The 15,447-nt window shown below is 35.7% G+C and overlaps 1 protein-coding gene across 15 annotated transcripts in view; it reads left to right on the top strand.

Annotated features, from left to right (window-relative positions):
• The window catches only part of LOC114656263 (eukaryotic translation initiation factor 4 gamma 3-like), a 271,004-nt gene that overhangs the window by 52,463 nt on the left and 203,094 nt on the right, over window positions 1-15,447 (top strand). For 8 of the 15 annotated variants that reach the window (XM_051930350.1, XM_051930345.1, XM_051930342.1 and 5 more), the window contains exon 3: window positions 10,128-10,301. The exons of 4 other annotated variants lie outside the window; for them this stretch is intronic. In XM_051930350.1, coding sequence (XP_051786310.1) covers window positions 10,128-10,301 — 174 coding nt within the window. The remainder of the gene's footprint in view (window positions 1-10,127; window positions 10,302-15,447) is intronic. 3 more of the 15 variants (XM_051930347.1, XM_051930348.1, XM_051930349.1) reach the window with 1 other exon arrangement.

The raw sequence follows: 15,447 nt of genomic DNA, 5'->3' as shown, positions 1-15,447 counted from the left end.
ACATCTTGCTATTACAACAACACAGTAAGAAATAGATATCATTTTTGGGTGGAATATTGCTCAGACAATGCTGTAAGTCTGCTAACCAAAGTGTTTGGGTTGCTATATCTAGAAAGATTACTTTCGACAAAAATTATCAGTTTGTGTGGAAATATTTTTTTTTCTTAAAAAATTAAGTTGTGTGTTAGAATTGTAAATTGCACTATTCTAAGCCCCAGGATAACGGAAGGATGAGGAAATAGGAATGGCCTCATAATGGCAATACTGGAGTGAGGGAAGTGGATTGTTATTAACTAAAAAAAAATGTAGCTATTTGTGAATAGGTTTTATGCACTGAAAAAAAAGAAAGAATATGGTTTTAAATATTGTAAAGAAACATTCCTGAGTCATACAGGTTGTAATTCTTGAGAAAACATGAAATTATAAGACCGTCTTAGACATGGTGGATACAGTTGAAGTTGATCTGTCTATGGCAGGATTTAATACACAGCTAAAATCTCCTGCTGTTCATTGCATTCATATTAGGAATTAAATAGAGAAATTTTTATGTGAATTTTCACTCCATTTTGGCACATGAATTACCCAGGAATTACTTTGTCTCGCTCATTTCCCAAGCACTAACATGATCTAGCATACCCAAAAATTGTAGGTTTTGTTTTTTTTTTTTTGTTTGTTTTTTTTAATATATATATATAGCTACAAACAAAGTTGCTTTATGAATTAGTATTCCAACTCCTTGTAGTTGTTGTCTCATCGTGGTTTGAGAGAGATACCCATCTAACTCAATATTTCAGCATACATTGGTAATTAATATTTAAATTGCTCTTCTGCAGCAAGGCTGTTTTTAACTTTAAGTGTATGCTAAAATGTAACTCCAGTCTTCATCTTTTGAGTAATTGAGATCTTGTAACATTCCAACTTACAAAATGCAATAATTTATTTGCATTATTGAGGAGTTGTATTTTAGAATACATGTTCCTTTATAACAACAGTACAGTGTTTAGGAGGGAGTGGTGTCTCTGAAGCTATCTGCGCTGGTATCCAGAAGGTTGCCAGTTCAAATCCCTGTTAGTGCCAAAAGAGATCCTACTCTGCTAGGCCCTTGAGCAAGGCCCTTAACCTGCAGTTACTCCAGGGATGTTGTATAATGGCTGACCCATGCACTCTGACGTCAAGGAATATGTGAAAACTAATAAATTCCTGATAAAAGAAAGTGTATAAGGCAAAATAAAGAACAAAAAAAATGTTGACCTAAGTTGTTTTGGCTTAAAATAGTGTTTCACATGCAGAGTCCTACAACCAGTGATGTTTCAAAAGAGATGTCCATACATTACGCAAAATGGGCGAGACTTGCCTCAGTAGTTTGCTGCCATAACCAAGGCCAACAGCAAACACTAGTTACTGCCCTTTGGCATGCCATCATGCATAGTACATCAGAAACACTCAAGGCCCCATGTTAGATAAGGAAACCAGACATAACCAAATTATTAAAATACATTTCATATTAAGGAATATTAATTGCTTGTACAAATTTAGTAAGTGACATAAGCCCTCTTAATATTATTACTGAGATATTAATACATGGAAGCCATTGCTAATATTTGTCAAGTTTTTTAATTCATATCAAAATACTTAACAGTCATATAGTTAATATTTGTTCATCTGTTAAAAGTAAAAGTTAAGAAAATAAAATTAAAATAGAAGAAAAATTAAATGACACAATCGGAAAAGGCAGAAGACAATCTTTTAAGTAAAATAAGAGTGACCGTGAGTGACAACATGCAAACACGCATATGTTATCCTCATTCCTTTCTTTCTTTCCTTATCTGTCATTTTCAGGTATAAATACATTTGTCATGTGAATTTTTTTTAAAGTATACTCATTTCATATGTGGAATGTGTATACAAAACCTTCAACCACCACTTTCAACATAAATGGTTAGACCAGACATTAAAAAATATCTGTCACTGCTTCATACTATTTATACACAGCTTTTTTTGAACCATCATTGGGAAAGAGTATGAAAATATGTAGGCCTGATTGCTTTATTTAGAGTCTCTCTCGTCTTTGATCTGAAATTTTACAAATTTAACAATAAAGGCCCCATCGGAAAGATTACAGGGTATGTAGTGACCTCTTAAAAACTGTTTATGCAGTGGCACAATTTTTGAGTAGAATACTCAAGTTTAAATTCTATTCCATCTTGGACCCCCTAAAATTCTCAAATTCTGCCACATATCCTGATCCTGTGCATTAGTTAGTGGTACCCAGGGTCCTTATCTTTGGTTTCTAGACCAACAAACATTTTATTTGTAGCAGCCATCATATGTTCCAGTTGTTAAATGGCCATCATTATAATATAGTAAACAGTTTTTTGAATCATCACAGTGAGCATGTTTTAAATTCCATTGTGGTCATTCTTCACCTTGGAATGTGTATCTTGTCTTCTTTCATACCCACTTCCAGCCTAACAGTTATATCCCTCAGATCTCTTGATTTTTAAAGCTATCCTCTGCAATATTTGCTTTTAAACATCTCTTGCACTATGTTGTAATGACTTGCTGGGGAGATAGAAACTGTTGGACGATTTGTTTTGTTGAGTAAAATGAGTAATGAGAGTCCTTGTTGTTAACCATGCCTGCTGAACAACCAGCTTTGGACATGAGGTATAGTAATCAGGTCTCTTTAGCTTCTAGAGCATTAGGAACACCAGGTCCAAAATCTTTTTCATAGTTCACTACCTCTGCTTGCAGTGGGCTATAGCATACCACTTTTTTGTCTTTAATTTATGTGGCAGGGATTTCTTTGAAGACGTAGTGTGCTCTTTACCTTGGCTATCCTCACCACAGATATTAAAATAGAGAATCTCCCAGAGAAAGAAAATGAGAGAAAAACTGATTCATTGGAAGAGCAGGTGTTTCAAGCAACCATTCCCGACAGACAAACAAGACCAGATGTTGTTTTTTTTATATGTGTAGTGATACAGTGTTGGTAGTTGTCCTTGTCTTGTAAAAAGTATGATGCTAGAACATAACAAAAAGAGAAAAAGGAGATTTAGTTTCACAGTAAATTAACACTGATACAAAATATCTTCATTCTCTTGTGAAAAAGACTTGTAATTATAGTCATGTATAGCACTGATTGTATAACAAATCTGGTATTGGAGGTGGTAATAAAAGAAATGTCACTTTTGTTTGGGTTTTTAATTCTTATACTGCAAGACTGTTAGATCATCTGTTTATAGAGCAAAGCTTCTGGGGGATTGAGCCACATATAGAGTTATTTGTCCACAATGCCATATATTATATAGGCAAATTTTCTGCAGTCTTTGGCTGATGACTTTTGAATATTGCCATTGATTGTATCAACAAATGATTTTATATCCATTGGTCAGGGTCTGTCATAAATAATGTTTACCATCTCTAAATTCATGCATTGACTAAATCTGCTGGAATCTTTTCTGAATTGCGAGCGATCTTTTTTTAATTTCTCCATTGATAGACGAGTCTCTCATACTCTATGGATTGATTGATTGACTGACTGAGCTTAAATACCTCTCTATTAAGGGTTAACATGCGTCAACAGTCTTTCTACTGAGGGCCTAATGATATTGACATAGCATGTTCCTATTCACCCCTTTATAGGGTCTCTGTCCATACTTAAACATTCCCATTTGCAAATGATACAAAAATGATAATGTATTTGAGTATGTAGCACTCTGAAAAGACCATTTATCTGCTGTGTAATGATTACAGTTAGAAAGTGTGTACAGTAATGTCCCTATTACAGTGCACTACCAAACAGAGTAGGATAGAACAGAACATGCTGATTTTAAACTGTGTGACAGATAGGAGGCGCTCTCGCTCCCTTGAACCCTCCAATCAAACGCCAGACACCAGGTAAAATCCAAATATTGAATTTATTATAATAATTATGTGCACAAAGCACCTCCACAATACTTCAATAAACAATAATCAATAACAAACAATACACTAATCAATCCTCCACTCTCCCAGACGTGTTGCCACCCTTCTACCCAGCTCAGCTCATCGTCTGGTATCTCCCACAGTCTTTTATAGTCCGTGACCCGGAAGTGTTTCTCGCTCTCTGTCCATGTGACTAGGAACACTTCCGGGTCAGATAAAAACACCTCTTCTTCATCCCGGTAGCATGTCATTCCTCCTGTCACTGTGACTAAGACGTATTTCCGGGTTATAGGGCACATAAGAGTCTCTGGGCCTCCCTGCAGCGTCCTCTAGCGGCCCCCATGTTATCTAGCAGGGCTGTGGATAAAAATTCCATTGTCCAGGATTCCCTGCTGGCCTTCAGGGCACCTTCATGCTGCAGGGAGGGCTCCATCTGGCGGCCTGGGGGTATTGGCTGGGATTAAAGGCCAGCCATATCCCACAACTGTTAAGTAAATAAGGAAGAAAAAAGCTCAGCGTCACTTTTAAAACTCACTTGTGTAGTATTCTGACATCTGAATCTGCTTTTTTTTTATGCTTATTTTACGTGCCTTTATATATCTGGTTGAATTTGATAAAAAGCCCAATAATATTAAAAGTGAAAAAGCTGTACAGGTGTGGAGAGTTGTAGCCCCCCCTTTTTTATTTTAAAAAACTAGGGGGCTTTGCCCCATGCCAGCAGCCACTTCTCCAAAACCCCTCTTAAATGGTGATACAATAGACAACAAATACATTTTTTTTTAACTCCTCTTTGCTCAAGCAGCTGCTGGCATGCAGCTGCTGCCCTCATGCATGATCTGCAATTCACTCGCCTACCCTTCTCCAATCCCCGACCCCCCCCCCCCTAGCAGCGGTAGGCACTGTTGTGAAAAGGGGGGATGAGCGCACCTCAAGGAGACACAGCCGCTCCTCCTAAACCCCTCTAAACGGTGATACATTGGGAAACAAGTAACAGGTGTGTTTTTCACCTCCTCTTTGGTCGAGAAGCTGTTGGCTCACTGCTGCGTGCCTTGTGATCTGCATTTCGTGTGGAGCTTAGAATGTTTAACAGCCCGTACAGCACCTGAATATTCAATCTCTTTCTGTTGTTCCTTCCCCCCCCCCCCCCCCCCCGTAATATTTTCAGTTTGTTTTCGCTAATGTGATATTTACTCTCATTTTTTGAGACTTTCCAATTTTCCTACTTCCATTATGTCTGAGGGTTGTAAATATGACATAACTTGTCCATCTCGTGGTAAGTGAAAGTGTCTCTGTCTGTCTGCCTCTCTTCAAAAGATCTCTCTTCTAAAGATCGCGTCTCGTCCCCGGGAAAAAGTCTCGTCGCAAGTTTTTTTTTTAATTAATAGAGAGATGTCCATTGTGAAAAAAAGTGTGTTTTTTTAATATATACAGTAAATACTCAAAGATAGTCAATAAGTGTTTCTGTAGTATGGTTTTAAATCAGCACTTGATTTTGTTTAAAATATTGATTGAATGTATGCAAATGTGGATTTAAAATTCTTGGAGCAAGTGGCGTGACAAATGTGCAGATTAAAAGAAAAAAAAAAAGAGTACATTATCAAATTTTACTCTTCTAGTAAATCGCCCTTTTAACTTGAGTCTCAAGTTCTTTAATAAGCAGGACTAGAACTCCAGCTTGACATCTGTTAGTTGTGAACATGTTAATAAAAAGAGCACACCAGTACCTTGACTGCAAATATGATTAAAGCCTTGCAGATGATGAAACGTGTTGTGTGCGCATTAATGCTGTTCACTGGACTGCTTTTTTTTTTTTTTTTTTGTGTTAAAAAACACTGTTCCCACTGATACTCTTAAGTGTTTTCATCCCATGCACAGCAATTTAAGATCTACTAACAGAGGGTAAATCATTGCAATAGGAATCTAGGCATGCACTTTTGACATGAGAATGTCGTCTTTGTTTACTTATAGTGCCTTTTCGGCTTCAGACTCCACGTTCCACTTATGTTTACGTAGAGCAGAAATCACGTGTCATGCACTAAGACACGTGTCATGCACTAAGACATTCACTTCATGAACACACATGCATCAGACACATATATGTATGTATCACAATGTCTTTTATACTGTAACATCAACATTTCCAAAAAACTGGAGATTAAATGAAATAAACCAAGCTGTGTCTAGTTATTCTTTGGTGTACATTTTATATCAAATCTGCTCCATTGTGCATCCGTTTTAATGGCTTTAGCAGCTGCAGAATCATATGGATGAATGTTTTCCCACACAAGTTTAATTTTAATTGCTTATATGCTAGCAAGGATTACTTCTTCTCTCTGAAGCACAATTTAGTTTGTCCAGGGAGCATCAAATGCAGCACATATAGTTCAGCTCCTTACTTTCTGAATATAAAACCAGTAAAGTGCTGCTCCAAATATCTGAGTTCCTGTTGGTTTTACTGCATGAAACTGGTCAGCTCTGATTGCCCCTTGCCCGTCTATCTGTTCTGTTTCTTCAATATGCTTTGAATACCTAGCACTTGGAAATAACATCATAAAAGAAACAGATAGTTGAATATTTAATATGTAAACAAAACTTTTTTAGTGGTTTTTGCTGATATTCAGTGCAGTAATCATTCTACTGGTGTTTTATTGCACATTATTTTGCATTTCGCACTGTTGATAAGCAATTCTTTCCCACATGATCATAAAGTGGTCCCATTCACTCCCGTATCCACAACTTTTAGGTTAAGTTTGGGATCTAAGTCGTGATACATGCATTAAATGCAAAGCTTAATTGGCCAACGCCATATCATTACCGATAAAAAAAAAAAAAAAAAAAGTTTTTTTTTTTCAATTTTTATGGAAATGCATGCAGTTTAATGTCTAGTTCTGACATAGCCTGGAGGTATGTTTCGGGTCATTGTCTTGCTCTAGGATGTACCCCTGACCTGCTAGATACAGATCAGCAGGTATTGTGTGATGCAGCAAAATACTGTGGTAACACTTGTGATTCAGAATGTTAGTCACTCTGTGCAAGTCACCAACTCTGCGTTCAGCAAAAGAACCCCAGACCATCACACTTTCACCTCCATGTTTGACAATTGGTGTCACACACTGAGGAACCATCCTTCCACCAACTCGACTATGTACAAACACCCTGCTTGGTGAACCAAAGATTTCAAATTTTGATTCTTCAGTCCGTAATACTTTCTTCCAGTCTACAGTATTCCATAGTCGTATTTCTGGTCCAGGCAAGCCTCAATTTCTTCTTTTGTCCTTTAAGGAATGGCTTTCTTCCTGCCATTCATCCTGTCAAACCTGCAGTACAAAGTTTTCTCTTTGCAGTAGAAGCTGAGACTTGCTTTTTTCAACCACTGTTAAACTGAGCTTGAATCTGTTGTGCTGTGAGGTGCCTATCAAGCAAGCTGGTGACCTTCAGGAGCTTGTCTTTTGATTGGTTTGTGACTTTGGGTCTGCCACATTTCTTCCTATCAGTTTCTTCTAGTTTCCAAATGCCTTTGGATTGTGTAGGACACTGTACTTGGTGACACTTTGATTTGTTTTTACAATTTCTCTAAATGAAAGTCCTTACTCCTTAGGGTAATAATGCTGTGTCTCATTTCATTTGTTGCTTTTTTCTTGCCATTATTAGTGAAATTTACATCTTTCTACAGTGCAATATTGTCCAAGTAGTACTTCAGAGGGTGTAGTAACACAGTCTGTTCCAACTCTGCTTTAAGACAGTAATCAGAAGAAGATGGGTCACTTGTGCAAATTGTTTGCTTCAAGACTTAATTAACATTAATTGCTTCAGAACATCTCATCTATAGGTTGTAACCTATTATTTGTTCCTTGAAGAAGGCCCATTTGTAATTTTCTGAAATTTCCTTTTTCTTTTTTTCAGTTTTTGCTAAACCTAAATTTTAAATTTAAACCTCTTGGCAGTTTACTGTGTACCTTTTCACTATTGTAGGTCGTTCATGGCATTTCAGCTGATTACATATGAAGAAAAACTGAGGTGTTCTAAAACTTTTGATTGGTAGTGTATTACTGTATATAAGATGATGTGAATTTGCCAGCACCATTTGCCGTAAATTATATAACATGAGGGTGTACATTATGATTTACATGGCTGTAAACTAAAAATTACCACATAGACAGAGCAATTATACCTTCAATACATGCTACAGTTTGAAAAATGGTATATAATAAACCCAGAATCTCAGAGTTGAATTTTTAAACTTTCTACAGTCTTGGTTTCAGAAGCTTTTTTTTTTTGAGTCCACAACCCTGCATATGCAATACACACATATAAATATAATATCAATTCTGACATAAGCCTCTCATGAATTGACAATTTGTAACTGAAAAGATTGTCTTATCTACTTTAAGGAAATTATGCATTTCATTTATTTTCTTTAATTTAAAAAATGTGCCTTAAAAAAACATACAAATGTGAGGAAAAAAAAACACTAAATTTGAGAAAATAGTAAATCATGTGAATCAAAGGTTAACTGTACTATGCAATTTATAGCACCTCATTGTGTAAACTATTACATTAGAAAAAATGTCTGTTCTAATGTCAGGCAGCAATTAAGCTGAACAAATGTTAATTTGGATACCTTTACGTTGGAGGGAAATTCATTTAAAGGCTCTTAAAAAGCAGAAGCTGATAACACTGACATGCTGGCAAGCCCTTTTTTTTTTTTTTTTTTTTTTTTGTTTTTGCAAGCATCCACTAAATTAAATTCACTAGCTGCATATTTTTGTTGCACCTGTTTGTCTCACTACACCCTTCTGGTAGCACTCTGTTGTCACACATCATTTTGTTGGTACACTCAGGCAGTACATGTAGACAACTAACTTATTTAGTCAACAAATTATTGATACACATTTTGCACATGGTCAAAATGTGTTTAATGGTTATATTTTAGCGCACATTTTAATGCAATTTGTGAAATGTCTTATTTGAATTAACACATTTTGTTAATCCACATGCTGAATGTAGTTATTGGGAAAACAATAAACCTAATGTAAACATGAGTTTACTAATACCAGGAATCTCTCCTCAGTAAAAAAGTATATTGTGTGACAGAGTCTGGCTTTCTGCAGACCTGTGCTGAACTAAGTGGGCTGCAAATAATAGATGCATAGATTATATCAAATAAAATACAAAGATGCTTGGCCACTTATTTAAGAATGAAAAAAGGATTTGATGTTAACACTTAATTTTAGCAAGTGTGAAATGTGCTGTTAAACATTTTTGTAAATATTGTGTTTTTTTATTTCTCTTTTTCAGTTAAGTTTTTTTTTGGCTTTTTTTGTGAAGGGAAATTATTCAGATTGCATAGTCTACAGGAGGTTTCTTTTTACTTTTTGTTATGCCTAAAATATGGGGAATAACTAACATTATTGGGAAAGCTGCCCTGCACTACTCCCGTAAATTTACATCACTGTCAGTCACTTGTGGTATGGTATATGTTTTCTAAAGAGGGGAAATCTTTAGTCTTAATTTTCTGTTGCTACAAGAATCTCATTTAGATGGCAGACTGTATCTTAACACTAATGCTATTCCTTTTAAAACCATGCACATTTACTGCTAGGCTTTCACCTGGAGTAAAACAGCATGTTTCAGATTAAGTCATTGTTTTTTTTGTCATTATACTCAAAAGAAAGTAAATGAGATTAAATCAAATTTTTATGTTTTAATGTAAAATATACAAACACATACAGAGTAAGGACTTTGAGAAAAATGGTTATCAAAATAACTTTAACTGAACTTGCTATAAACAAAGCTTTTTCACAATTTTCTTATAAAATATTAGTTTCATTAATGTGATTATTTCTTATACACGTTACAAATTAATTCTATTAAATCTGATTATTTGTAGACTACTTACATTGTAATTAACTTATGAAAAGTAGTTTTCCTCAGTTAGCCTGTACAGTATGATGGTACATTATTCAGCACCACTTTTAAGACCAATTAGACATGTATCCCCAACCATCCTTGCATGCTCTCACTTTTAAACAATCTGATTGAAAAGTGTATGTCCAGTAAAAATATGAAAATGTGATTTTTTTTTTTTCTTTAAAAGATGAAGCAAAAAGAAATTGCCATTGTTCATAGGATGTTAAAAGAACATGTTGATTCCCCCCATCTCCATTCGCTCATCTTTTGTCTCTGTCTCTGTGGTTAAGGTACCGAGGCAGCTTGGCACTGCCCCTGCCTACCCAGCACATGAAATCACCAAAGGACACCCTAACCTTGCGGCCACACCCCCTGGCCACACCTCCTCTCCAGGACTCTCTCAGGTATCAGTATCTGCAGCTCACCTATATCGCTGCCTTAAGAGCTGGGAGTCAGTCGGAGGGGTGAGTGCGTCTATGTGTGTCACTGTGATCAACTGCTTGTGTGCCTCTGTGTTGGTCCATCACAGTTGCTCCATACCTTTTGATTCTTGTCTTCTCTTATTCCACCTATTTAACCTAAAATCCCCTTAACACACACTTCTTTTAAGTGGTGAGTCATATAGTGCAAGATGAGGGATGTTGTACACCATTTTAGACCTGTTCCTAATTTTCCACCAGTCACACCTCTCCTTATGGTTTAAGTTGTTGAGATTGCACTTATCATTCATTTGGATCATCTGAACATATTAATCAGTTGATTTTTCCATGGCACTGTTGGCACCTACTTACAGGCACTGTTTTTCAAATATTGCTTTGTTCTATTGTTTATAAAAGGGTGTGGTGATAATGTGTAATGTGTAAGTAAATCTTCAGTTCATTTATAGGAAGGGGAGGTCACACCATTAAAATGTTTTCAATAAGTGCTGAGCTATAATTCTGTAATACTGAATCAAATTAAAAGTGATACAAGTGAGAGAAGAATTGTGTGTCTAGACTGTTATAACCATAGTGTGGCTCATTTTCCCAGCATCATAAAAATAAATAGTTTATAATAATACTAAATAATGATATTCTCAGACTTGTAATATGGAGGTGTAGGAGGTTAGTTTAATTTTTTTTGTATTTTTGTGTAAGAATACTGTGTTTTCTAATTGTGCATTTTCTTCAGCATATTTTAAAGCACCTACCTATCAATTTCTTCACAGTAAAGCAAGGTCTAGTGGTGTGTATGCTTATCTTAGTAGGCTAGTGAGCTTGGTATTGAGGTTTATTGGACACAAGGCAGAAAGGCAGTATATCCTCAATTCACTTTATTTTTAACTACTTTCATGTAACTGTGTAGATTTTTGATCTTATTAATATTCTCATTCTGAGAGGAGATGTAAGGATTACACTTTTGTTGTCATTATTTTTCTTGGATTTTTTTTTTTTTTTCAACCTACAAACTGTTGATTCCTGCTAAAGGTGAAGTTATTACAAGTATGAACTTTTGTAAGAGATTATAAATAAAGTTGTTACTCATTATTTTCAGTTGGTGCATTCCTAGTAAGGAGAATGCAACATGCTTCTACCCACACGTTCTTGCTACTGGTCCTCATGAATTAAGTGTGCTGTTGGTTTTTTTTTTAATTTTTCACCTAGCTCAGAGCATTTGTCAACCTTAGTGGCATTGTGCATTTTTTGCTAAATGCCTACGATTTATAATTTTACGTCAATTTTCACTACTTAAGTACTTCTAATTAAGGTGTCTATTATGTGACAAACATGATTCAGGTATATTTTAGGAACAAAATAAGAGGGTCCAATAGGCTTGTATAGTTTATAGGTTGCTTAAAGGGACTCTTTCATTATACCTAGGTTTACTTAAATTTACTACTCCATGCATTAAAATGGTATTGGATGTCTATATGGAATGTCTTTTGGAGTGTTTTCCATTTTGCTAGAATTTTGTATTTGAAGATAAAGCAGTCTAGTTTGTACTTAGTACCATGATGCTTTCTTTGTAAAAGTATTTTAAACAATCGTTATACTGTATTTGTGTTGTTCTTAGTTGAGTTTTTTAAGGTATTGAAAATGTTTTTGTAAAGAAAAGACCCATTAATTATTTAAATTTCTGGCATACATTCATTTATGCTAAATAGCACTGAGTGATTAAATTAATAAGGGGATCTACCTATGATGCAGTCCTTCTTTTGTGCTCTCATTTACTCTTCAGGGCACAAACTCAACATGGTGTCTAATGCGACATAGTAGTACTGGCCCATTTTAACTTCAATTTGTTCATGTTACCTGGTGTTGGATCACTACTTAACATTGCTTGTCTTGCTTCAAAAAGTACTAAACAGACATCTCATAACAGATTACATAATTTAATATAGCCGTTTTCAGTGGCATTTTTCTGAAACCATTAAAATAAATTTGTAAATAGACACACTGCTTCCAAAAGTCAACGATAACCCGTGGCTATCAAAAATTATTGTATTTATCCCACAAAAGCACAAATCACATCATTACACCAGTACCACCAGCGTGCATTTATGATATCCAACAGACTGAAGGATTTTCAACTTTTCCTACTTTCTTCAATATAAATCAGAAGGAAATGAACTCATTAGACCAGATGACACCTTTTTTATATATATATAGGTGCTGGTCATAAAATTAGAATATCATGACAAAGTTGATTTATTTCAGTAATTCCATTCAAAAAGTGAAACTTGTATATTAGATTCATTCATTACACACAGACTGATGTATTTCAAATGTTTATTTCTTTTAATGTTGATGATTATAACTGACAACTAATGAAAGTCCCAAATTCAGTATCTTGGAAAATTAGAATATTGTGAAAAGGTTCAATATTGAAGACACCTGGTGCCACACTCTAATCAGCTAATTAACTCAACACACCTGCAAAAGCCTTTAAATGGTCTCTCAGTCTAGCTCTGTAGGCTACACAATCATGGGGAAGACTGCTGACTTGACAGTTGTCCAAAAGACGACCATTGACACCTTGCACAAGAAGGGCAAGACTAATTCTAATTTTATGACCAGCACCTGTGTGTGTGTTTGTGTGTGTATATATATATATATATATATATATATATATATATATATATATATATATATATATATATATATATATAATATACACACAGTATATACTAGCTGATTACCCAGTGGGTAATGTAGTCTATAAGTTATTAAAGTTATTAAACAGTAAAACATTAACATTTTAAGAAGTAAAGATACATTGAGCACTACTGGAGTGGTTTTGGGTAAACTACATTTTAAAGGTGGTATACTGTAACACAACAGGTAAGTAATACTAACAGCAGCTAAAATGTATTTGAATTATCTCTCGGTAGTAGATCCCTTTTGAAAGGCGCTACACGACGGCTGTGGTATAGAAATTACATTTTCTGCCTGTGGTAATGTGCCTTACTGGCATTACCAGCAATTAAAGAAAATTAGTTTTGTGTCCTGTGCAGTGTTAAGAGAGAGAGGTTTTGGTTTGGGATAAAAGGAAAAAAGGTATAAAGAAAGGAAACTTGACTTTTTCTCCATCTTCTTAAAATAATTGATTACAAAAGCAACCTTGAATGTTGCGAGGTTTTAGTGACCCAAACTCACCTTAAGGGACAGTAAGTAGTCGTGCAGGGCAGTTTACAAACAGCCCTACTTCGATGACGCTGATTACACTCATTCGCAAAGATTTCCACTCTCCCAGGATCTGACTGGGCACTTGGTGTCACAAACAGTGCAAGAAGAGAGGACGCTGCCCGAAACTGTGAAGCTCTCGACCCGGCAGACCAGCCCGACATTCCGTGCCTCCCAGTGTCCACTTTGTTCTCACGACCCCTCGCCGCTGAAGGCAGTCTCGTCTTCACATTGTTCACACCTCGGCACAGTTAAAAAGTAGAAAGACGCAAAGCTGTTTTCCTCATCTCTTCTACTATCAAGTACTGCCAACTAAAAAAAAGTTACAATGTGGCAGTTTCCGCAACAGTCACATGGACGAATAAATAAAACTTCTGTGTCAGAACACGCCTAGCAGACGGGGCACAGTTCTATGGGATAGATTGGCGTGTTTGTGTTTACTTCTTTTTAATATCAGTAAAATAACTCTCACACAAATAATAACAATTCGTAAAGACGATATAAAAATGGCGTCCACACAAACGAAGTGATTGGTACCTGTATTATAATCTGTTATATGGTCATACGTAATATCCATATCGTGTGGTCATACATAATTTCCGTTTCATACGTAATTTCCATATCGCGTGGTCATATGTCATTTGGTCATACGTAATTTCCATATTGTGTGATCATACGTAATTTCCGTTTCATATGTAATTTCCATATCGTGTGGTCATACGTCATTTCCGTTTCAAACACAAAAAGAATTATATATATATATATATATATATACGCACACACATACATACACACACACACACACACTAGAGGGCTTTGCTTCGCTCGCCTACCCCTCCAAAAGCCTGCAAAACACGCCGGCCACTTCGCGTCTCTGCCACACATGTATATGGATTTAATTTTCACCAAACAACAAATCGCTTCTTCATTGGGAAGAAACAGTACTTTTTCCTGATGGCAACACGAATTAGACGATCTACAAGTCTCCGACTTAAAGTTTAAATTCGAACAATATATTCAATCTCTTTTCGCTGTTCCATTATTTCATGGAGTAATAATTTCTGTTTGTTTGTTTGTTTGTGCTAATGCGATCTTTACTATCATTTCTTTGAGACTTTTGAATTTTAGTACTTTCATTATCTCTAATCTTCTCTGCATGTGTATTGCGTCAAAGTTTTTGAATTCTTTACAACATTCTACTTTGTCATCTACTCATTGTCTTTTATTTCCGGCCTCAGGCTTGGTTAAATCTCTTGGCACAAAGTCTTGTCTCGCGGGACGTGAAAGTATCTCTCTGTAAAAGTTACGTCTTGTCCCAGGATTTTTTTATTATATATATATATATATATATATATATATATATATATATATATATATATCTATAATAATAAAAGGCAAAGTCCTCACTGACTGACTCACTCACTCACTCACTGACTGACTCATCACTAATTCTCCAACTTCCCGTGTAGGTGGAAGGCTGAAATTTGGCAGGCTCATTCCTTACAGCTTACTTACAAAAGTTAGGCAGGTTTCATTTCGAAATTCAAAGCGTAATGGTCATAACTGGAACATATTTTTTGTCCATACACTGTAATGGAGGAGGCGGAGTCACGTATCACGTCATCACGCCTCCTACGTAATCACGTGAACTAAAAAACAAGGAAGAGATTTACAGCACGAGTCACACGCGGGAACGAAGGTAAATGACGTTAATTTTTGACTGTCTTTTAATACTGTGTAAGCATACATATTAACACATGTGCAATTAAACGTGTGCATTTACGGGGTGATTTCTCAGGCTTAAAAGCTCACCTTTTATCAAACGCGGGAACAAAGGTAACTGACGTTGTTCACTGTCTTTTAATACTGTGTAACCATACATATTAACACATGTCCAATTAAACGTGTGCATTTACGCGGTGATTTCTCAGGCTTAAAAGCTCGCCTT

This window comes from Erpetoichthys calabaricus, chromosome 8 (assembly GCF_900747795.2).
Source record: "Erpetoichthys calabaricus chromosome 8, fErpCal1.3, whole genome shotgun sequence".
Classification (NCBI taxonomy): Eukaryota; Metazoa; Chordata; class Cladistia; order Polypteriformes; family Polypteridae; genus Erpetoichthys; species Erpetoichthys calabaricus.
This window is presented reverse-complemented; position numbering and strand designations above follow the sequence as displayed.